This window comes from Glycine max, chromosome 7, assembly GCF_000004515.6.
Source record: "Glycine max cultivar Williams 82 chromosome 7, Glycine_max_v4.0, whole genome shotgun sequence".
Lineage (NCBI taxonomy): Eukaryota > Viridiplantae > Streptophyta > Magnoliopsida > Fabales > Fabaceae > Glycine > Glycine max.
This window is the reverse complement of record NC_038243.2, coordinates 38,437,069-38,446,862: the sequence shown is the minus strand read 5'-3', so window position 1 is coordinate 38,446,862 and position 9,794 is coordinate 38,437,069. Positions and strand designations below refer to the sequence as shown.

General features: G+C 33.1%; 1 protein-coding gene across 1 annotated transcript; it reads right to left on the bottom strand.

The window, feature by feature from the left end:
- Positions 1 to 6,292: 6,292 nt before the first annotated feature.
- LOC106799315 (uncharacterized) lies at positions 6,293 to 7,570 on the bottom strand. The gene has a single exon (XM_014777519.1). The coding sequence runs from the start codon at positions 7,568 to 7,570 to the stop codon at positions 6,293 to 6,295; it is 1,278 nt and encodes a 425-aa protein (XP_014633005.1).
- Between the last annotated feature and the right edge of the window lie 2,224 nt (positions 7,571 to 9,794).

Genomic DNA, 9,794 nt, shown 5'->3' with positions numbered 1-9,794 from the left:
GGCCCTTTAACATTTTTATCTTTCTAAATTTGAAACCATTAATTTTGGTCTATTAAAATGAGTGAATATCGGTTTTGATTTCTGTAAAATATATATTTTTAATTGCCATACCTCCAAAATTTGAAACATTATTTTTGGCCCCTCCCAACATTCATTTTTAAGATAAATAAATAAATAATATATTGATATTGTGTAAGTGTTACATGTTGATATTATATTATAGACATTAATGGTTACTACATGAAATGTTCTCTTAACCAAGAATTGAATTTTGGAGACTCGCCAGAATTAATACACAGGTCAATATATGAGTGGTTAACTAACATTTTATGATACTAAAGACCAAGAATAGTTATTTTCAATTTTAAAGGAAAGAAAAAATTGGTACAGGATCAAAATTAAAACTCACTCATTTTAGAGACACTAAAAACATATATAAACCTTAAAAATTAACAAACTAATTCTTTTAGTTTAAAATATTTATCACACGAATCATCTGTTTCTTTTTCTTTTCTATTTTTTAAGTAAAAACATTTTAACAAAAAATGATAAAAAAAAAAGAATATTGTTACTTATCATTTTTTTAAATGATGCACCTCTAAATAAGGCTACACCTCAATTACTGGAAAAAATGACTGTCGGCATCACAAGTAAATATTCATCTCATAAGTGGCGGACTTACATGGAGTTGAGGGGTGCTGCACTTTTAGGAAAATATAATATCCAATATTCATATTTCCCCCTAATATTGATGACTAGTTTCTTTTTCATATTTGACTCATTATGTATGAGAGTAATTAAGTTTAATTACTTATTTGGTTTTAAATCTTTAGTTTCTGTTTTAATTCCTATACTTAGAAATTAGCCATTTCAGTCGACGCGCGCACATGTATTTTTAATTCCATTTTTGTCTTTTTTTTAAGTGTATCTTAAATCTGTTAAGTATTGTAAAAAAAAAAAAAAAAAAAAAAAAAAAACTTAACTCTACTAGGTAAAATTGTCACCAAAAAATTTCTAGCAGTTGTTGAACCGTCAAAAATTGTCATTTTAACAATAAATTTATGGCATTTTTACATGGCTAGAAAATAGAAGTTGGTGGTATTAATTAACAGAGATAAAACACACTTAACTACTCATAGCAAAATAAAATTAAAATTATATTCCATGTGTATAGACTAAAAAGTTTAAAATTTCTAGTTTCTAGATATAATATATAAGGATCAAAACATAAAAATAGTATAACTACAAAACTAAATAATTAATATTATTGACCTTTTAAAAATAAATTACCTCCACTTACCTAGCTTCTGGATCCGCCACTGCATGTCATCATCAAATCTTGTCTACTCTTCATTCTAGACTTGTGTGCTAACTAGGGGTGGATTGAACCTTGTCCATTATTAAAGAGCAAGAAGTGCAGCCACCAAACATAGTACTAATGTATATGGCCTTAGAATAAAATCCACTGAAACTTGAGTAATCGAGTCATTCTAGAAAGAAAAAGACTTTTTGGCAGAGAGCATAAAGAGTTCAATATTAATCAACTGTAAAAGAGACAACCTGTAATAGCAAAATTGATGCTTTCTAATAAAAGCTTCACTCACATTGAAAGCTAGGCCTCTCTCCTAAAGGAAACCATCTAATGGAATCTTAAGTATCAATGGCGTAGAGACAATTAGTAAAATAGTTTCTCCATAATCTGCTGCTAGATTGAGCTGAGACCATTTACCCCATTTCCCTTTTTTTCTCTCTAGTTCTATCTGACTCACTTTTCTGCTTCTTAGAGAGTCACCAAAATTATTCCTCGCAACAAGCAAGAAAAGATATACTCTTTGGTACGTTTAGGTACTATTTAAATTCAATAATTAATGTGTACCGATATCTTTTAAAAATTAACACATCTTTAACGTGTTTCAAATCAATAGATTTTCTAATCAATTACTTTAAATACTACTTATGATAATCCATCACGGTATACTTAACAATTTCTCGTGACAAAATTTGACTTTGGAAATATCTTTTTCCAGCCTCATCATCATTTGCCAATGAAAGTGGGTACCCCCACCAAACACCCTTTATTTTTCATCAACACTGCTTCGAAATGGACACAATTTTCACCATAATTAACCGTTCTTTGTGGTGGGTTTAATCAATGCATTTACTTAAAGTTGCTCAGCTGCTCAAAGGTAAAAAATAACTGTGGAAACCACCTCTGCAACGCTACCCAAAATAAATTTCCACTTCCCATAGAATTTAAGACTTTCATTGTCTGTAAGTAACTTGCGTAGCTTGCTTGCCAAAAGGAATGAACCTACAAGGAAAATATATGATTTTTTTTTTACAGTGAGAGATTTGAAAGTTCTAAAGCAAAAAAAAAAAGTAAATCATTTTAATTGCTGACGAAAGAAATTAATATTTTAATATGATCATAATTCATTATATATATATATATATATATATATATATATATATATATATAATATTAATCATCATTAGCAATTAAAATTACTTTATATTTCAAGATGAATTACTCATTTTAGAAAGAAAACTTGACTTTTATTTTTTAATTCAAGACCGCATACACATGTATCATTCACGGAAAATAATTTCATTTAAGTTGGATAAGATTACTTTGTATAATAAATTTCTTACTTCAGTTTTAACACATGTAAAAAACTTGAATCTCAATCAATATAATGTAAACATAAGAGGCCAGTAAAATGTTTACACGTATTATAAAAAAATATTTACCCTCATTGTCATCCAAACTGAAATTAAAAGCAAATGCAACACAACATTTGATTAAAGATAAATGGTGTCGCTTAATTTTAATAATGTATTTTAATCTCACCAAATATTTTTTTTCTATCTATTGGTATTTAGTAAAAATATTTATTGTTAATAATGAAAATATATTCTATTTTAATTTTTATTTATTTATACATTACGTTTAAATTTAAAAATAATCATGTAATATAAAAAGAGTTTAATGGTCCGTGACAGTTGAAATAAAAGCTTTTGACTTTTGAATTATCTTAACCTATTCATTTGATATATAAACAGAAAAGAAGGATCTAGATTTGTCGAAGGTTTTGCAACAGAAAATTTGCTCACCTATTCCAAATAATTAACTATGTCCTCGCAAATGAAAATGATTATATTACATATCTTAAGTGGACGATGACTTGGAGTACTTGAAAACCTTCCATGTGTTGGGGAGAAAGAGAGAAAGCCAGGAAAAAACATATATTAAAATGAGATGAATTGTATTATGAATTGAATTACACAGAGACTATTTATACAACTTAAGTTCAGCCTCAATCACTACCTTATCACACTCAACTAACTAAACAAACTACCAAACTTTACAACTAATATTCTGAATTACAACTAACACACCCCCTTAATTCAGAATCTCCATAGGTGAAACACCAAGCTTGTCTCTCAACACTACAAAGCTATTCACATTTAATCCTTTTGTAAAAATATCTGTCAGCTGCATTTCAGTGTTGCAATACCTCAAATCCAGCTGCTTCTTGCTCACCTTTTCCCTCAGAAAATGAAATCTAGTCTCAATATGTTTTGATCTTCCATGTGCTACTGGATTCATGGCCAAACTGATAGTAGATTTGTTGTCTACATACAATCTAACTGGCCTCTGAATTTCCACCTTCAATTCTTCAAGCAAGGAGTCCAACCACAAGGCTTGACATGCAGTATAGCAAGCTGCTATGTACTCTGCCTCACATGAAGATAAAGCCACCACTTGCTGTTTCTTGGAACACCAGCTTATTGATGTACCCAAAAACTTGAAAAGATAGCCTGTAGTGCTTTTCCTTTCCACCTTGTCTCCGCACCAATCAGAATCTGAGAAGCCAATTAATTCTGAAATTTCCACCTGGTCTGTGAAACCATCTTGATCAGCTTCCTTAGTAAACAAAATACCATAGTTGAGTGTGCCTCTGAAGTATCTCAGAATCCTCTTGGCAGCAGCCCAATGAGAGGCCTTAGGATCGTCTGAAAATCTGCTAATTAGACCCACTGCAAATGAGATATCTGGTCTTGTATTATAGAGATATCTCAATGACCCTACAACTTACTTGAATAGGGTGCTATCCACTGATTTTTCTGACTCATCCTTCACTAACTTCAAGCCTGGTTCAACTGGAGTGGATGCTGGATTGCAGCTCATCATCTGGTATCTTTTGAGCAGATCAGTTGTATACTTTTGTTGATGCATGATCATCAACTCCTTTGCTTTCTTGAATTCCATTCTTAGAAAATATGACAGCAATCCCAGATCTGTCATTTCGAATTCAAGCTTCAATCTCTCCTTAACTTTCTCTATAGCCAGTGGATTGCTTCCTGTGATCAGCAGATCATCAACATACAGGCACAGAATTATCATGTCTTCTTTGTCATTCTTCCTTACATATATTCCATGTTCCTTTTCACACTTATGGAAGCTTTCTTTTATCAGAAAAGAGTTTATTCTCTTGTTCCAGGCCCTTGGAGCTTGCTTTAGGCCATACAATGCCTTATGCAATCTGAACACTTTATCTTCCTTGCCTTTGATCTCAAAATCAGGAGGTTGTTTAACAAACACCTCCTCTTCCAAGGTACCATTCAGGAAAGCTGACTTTACATCAAGCTGGTATAAGGACCAATCTCTATTGTGGGCTAGTGCTATTACCAACCTTATGGTTTCCAGCCTAGCTACTAGAGCAAATACTTCAGAATAATCCAAACCAGCTCTTTGGAGGAAACCTCTTGCAACTAACCTTGCTTTATGCTTGGCTACAGATCCATCTGGCTTTAGTTTCAGCTTGAATACCCACTTCACATCAATGGGAGACTGATTTGAAGGTAGGTCAACAAGATCCCAGATTTGATTTCTTTCAATTGCCCTCAATTCCTCTTCCATTGCAGCCTTCCACTGATCTTGTTGCAGTGCATCTCTGAAATCAATTGGTTCAACATCTGCCAGGAAAGCAAAATGTACAAACTCACTTGCATTCCTCTTTGCTTCTACTTTTTCTTCATCTTCAGTTACTGCTGCTTGGTCAAGAATGTTAGGCAACTCCACATGATAGTCTTTAAACTTCAAAGGCAAGTGCCTATCCCTTTGTGGTCTGAGATGCACAGCTGCAGTCCTATCATTTTCAACTTCAATTCCAGTTTCTTCAATGATTTCTACCTCAGTATTCTCCTCTTCAACTAGGGTACTAATTGTGGATTTCTTCTTTCAATCCCATGAGCCATCTTCATCAATTACAACATCTCTACTTATGAAGATTTTCTTAGACAATGGTTCAAGCAGCCTGTAGGCACCAGTTGGGTGATATCCAACCAGTATCATAGGTACACTCTTGTCTTGAAGCTTCTTTCTCTTCTCATCAGGTACATGTTTGAAGCATAAAGACCCAAACACCCTCACATGCTTCAATGTTGGCTTCCTTTGTGTCCACACTTCTTCAGGCACTTTATTCTTTAGCTTCTTAGTTGGACTCTTATTCAGTATATAGACTGCAGTGGACACAACTTCTCCCCAAAATTCTGATGGCAGGTGTTTCTCTTTCAGCATACATCTAGCCATGTTCATTACAGTCCTATTCCTCATTTCAGCCAGCCCATTATGCTGAGGAGTATATGGAGCAGTAACTTCATGAATTATGCCATGTTGGATACAGAAAAATTCAAAATCCTTTGATGTATACTCCCCTCCACCATCTGTTCTAATAACCTTGATTGCTTTTCCACTTTGTTTTTCACTCAACACTTTAAACTCCTTGAATATAGAAAGCACTTCACTCTTGGCTTTTATCAGGTACAACCACATCATCCTACTAAACTCATCAATGAAGGTCACAAAATATTTGTTACCTCCCATTGAACACACTTCCAATGGGCCACATACATCAGAGTATACAACTCCTAGCACTTTAATTGCTCTAGTAGGTGATTCAGATTTGAAGGAGCTCCTAGGTTGCTTACTTGTCAAGCATCTTTCACAGATTCTATGAGGAATTCTGATTCTGGGTAGGCCATCAACTAGCTTTTGTGACTGGAGTTGATGCAGGCCCTTGAAATTCAAATGCCCAAGTCTAGAATGCCAAAGCCAACTCTCATCTTCATTGGCAGTTGATGCTAGACACTGCACATCAGCATTATTCATATTCACTTGAAAGGTTTTGTTTCTAGACAATGGAACTTTGAACACTCTTACATCACCTGGGTCTAGTAAATCTAGAAACTTGTTCTTCAAGGATGCTGAGAAACCCTTTTCAAGAAGCTAACCCAAACTCATTAGATTACACCTCATATTTGGCACATACATCACTTCTTCTATTATTGCTAGACTTCCATCACTCCTTCTGAAAGCAACATTTCCAACTCCCATGCTCTTCACAGTACTGTTATCTGCAAATTTTATGGTGCACCTCCTGCTGTTATCAAGATTCACAAGCCAATTCAGATTGCAGGTCATGTGATTTGAACATCCAGTGTCCAAATACCATGTTTCTGCATCCACATTGCTGCTGAAATTGCATATGGTTGTCATCAACACAACTGCTTCCACATCTGAACCACTTTCACTTTCATTCTGTTGCTTTGCTTGTGCCATATGAGCCTCATTTTTGCTGTATTTCTTCTTCTTTTCTCTTACATCTGCACTTCCACATTCATTTGCAAAGTAACCCCAGCCTTGACAATTGTAGCATCTGATCTTGCTCTTGTCAAACCTTCCTTTTCCAGCCTTATTACTTGAACCGGATTCTCCTTTTCTTCCATATGGCATTGAGTGATCCAGAGCAAAGTCAGTTTGATCATTCTTGCCTTGAAATGAAGGATTATTTCCTTCATGCTTGTTGCTATATCTCTTAGCATTCCCTCTCCACTTCTTGTTCTTCCAACCTTGCTTCTGTTTTGAAGCATACAAGGCCTGATCTTGCAATCTTGCTGGGCTCCTCTCATTCATCTTCAGCTCATGTGCTTCTAGAGAGGCTTGCAGCTGCTCGATTTTCATCTCAGACAGGTCCCTTGCCTCTTTGATAGCAGCAACTCTCCCATCAAATCGAGGGGTTAGAGTTCTCATCACCTTTTCTACCAAATCTTGATCCTTGAATCTCTCACCACATTCTTGCATTTGATTCACAATTCTGAGCAATCTTGTGAAGTAATCACAGATCCTCTCATTGTCTTCCATCTGGAGCAGCTCATATTGTCTCTTCAAAGCGTTTAGCTTCACTTTCTTCAACCTATCATCACCAGAACATGCTTTTGCTAGGATATCCCATGCCTCCTTCGACGTTGTGGCAGCTGCAATTTTTTCAAAATGTGCAGAGTCCACACATTGATGCAAGAAAAAAAGTGTCTTACAGTCTTTCTTCTTCAAATCCTTCCAAACTTGTCTTTGAGCATCTGGTGTGCTGGCTGTAGGCTCTTCAATCCCATTTTGAACCACCTCATAGACATCCTGAAAACCAAAGAGGGCTCTCATCTGCACACTCCATTTGGACCAGTTTTTCCCATGAAGAACTAGTAAATTTCCAGGTACATGGCCATTCATGATGCTATCTTGATCTATCCACACTCAAGCTTTTCCAGCAATCACCAAGATTCTTTTGCAAGATCCAGAATTTGCCAAATCTTGATTCTCAATGCCTCACAGATTGCTTCACTCACAATCTTACAACTCTCAGTTGTTTCACACTCGAAGGATCCACACTGTATGAATCTCTCACCACTTTTTCTCAGTTCACACCTCTCTTATCCCACCTAGTCCCAAGACTTAGTGCTCTTGATACCAAATCTGTTGGGGAGAAAGAGAGAAAGCCAGGAAAAAACATATACTAAAATGAGATGAATTGTATTATGAATTGAATTACACAGAGGCTATTTATACTACTCAAGTTCAGCCTCAATCACTGCCTTATCACACTCAACTAACTAAACAAACTACCAAACTTTACAACTAATATTTTGAATTACAACTAACACCCTGATCTTCTTCACTTGTCTTAATTATTTTTTTGGTTCAGAAAAAAAAAATTGAGCACTATCATTATTTAAACAATTAAAGGCAGTTATGATTATTAGTTCCAAATTATGTAGGAGTAGGATTAATTAGTCCCCACATTGATGGGCATACGTGTGATGCACATGTCATGGTAATACAAACATGATCGCTAGATATCATGGCCTTTGGTATGTTGCAGTTCTCCACTCCACTTTGTTATTTTCTTGGTCCTTTTCTTGCCTTTGATAGCGATGTTAATTGTGCACAGTGCATAACGTGGACACCAGTGATATTAATTAAAATCATTAAAATACTTTTTTATTATTAAAAATCACATTAAGGATAGATTAATTAAAAAGTTTGGTCAAATAAATATAGTACCATTTTTAAGAACTTTTTACTTTAAATTTTTTAATGAATGCCCTAAGAACTCTTATTATCGTTTGCTTTACATATTTCTTACCCTACTACCTTCACAATTATTGTTTTTCTGTATAAAATCGGTGGCTTCTGTTGTTGGGATTGTTGCACGACTTATTGCCTGCTTTATTGGTGCTGCATCATCAAATTAACAATAACAGTGAAAGCTAGTGAAAACGACAGTGAAACTATCACAGTAAAATTTTCTCCTACCCCACCGTCCCCCAACAAATACAGTTGTACCTAAAACAACATGGGCATGGGTCGATGACTTTGAAGAGTAGAAATCAGAGTAAATTGAGATAAATAAAAAATTGAATTAAAAATACAGTATAAAAATATGTGTCTCACTTCATTAATTTTAATGTTTATTTCACTTTAGTTCTATTTCACTGCAAACAAACAAATAGGGGTTTAGGTAAAATTAATTTTAATAAAATTAAAACATTTAAAAGTACTTGAAATATGTGTTTTCTATCAAAAATTGTATAAAAAATATAATGAATATAACTTAATTCACAACGCATATTAAATTTATGCAAATAACTTGAATTTGATTCTCAAAATATATCATTAGAAAGGGAGCAGTAACTAAATTTTGAACTGAAAATTAGTTTCTAATTGATCTAAAGATTGAAACTTGTAAAGATACTTTTAATCCCAAATGCCATAATTATAATGATTTAAAAAAATGTAAAAAATATTCTGTGTTAAAACGGGGTTTATGCACTCCTTTCGTGACTTTGTATACTAGTCAAAGTAATTTATATGTTAGTCAAATAGTTTGTAAATTGCTTTACTATCTTATCGAACATACTCTTTAACATGATTTTATCAAACATGATGCTATCCTAATGTATTTTTACAATGTTGTTAATGAGTATTATAAGTAAATTGAAATTAGAATATATTGATAGTATTATTCACACTATTATTTAATTATAGATTAACACTTATATATAATAAGATTGTTAATTTTGTAATAATTATTATAAAATTCTTATTTAGATTCATATTATATACTATTACATATGTGATTTTTAATTTAATTAATAATTTTTTCTAACACTTAATAAAAATGTTACTAAAAACTTTTGATAACATTAAAACATATCACTAAATATGAATAAATGTTATTAATATATTTTCATGACATTTTATTAAATGTTGTGTATAATCTAATTAAAGGTTTTAACAACATGAGTTATACATAACATTTGATAAAATATCGCGAAAAATTATTAGTAATATTTATATTCATATTTGATGATATTTTTATATTATCAAAAGTTTTTAGCAACATTTTTATTAAGTATTTAGTAAAAAAAATGTTGTTGAATTTTACATGTGTAGT

Coding starts and splice junctions, on each gene's coding strand:
- LOC106799315 (XM_014777519.1), bottom strand. CDS start 7,570: ATGAATGGCCATGTACCTGGAAATTTACTAGTTCTTCATGGGAAAAAC.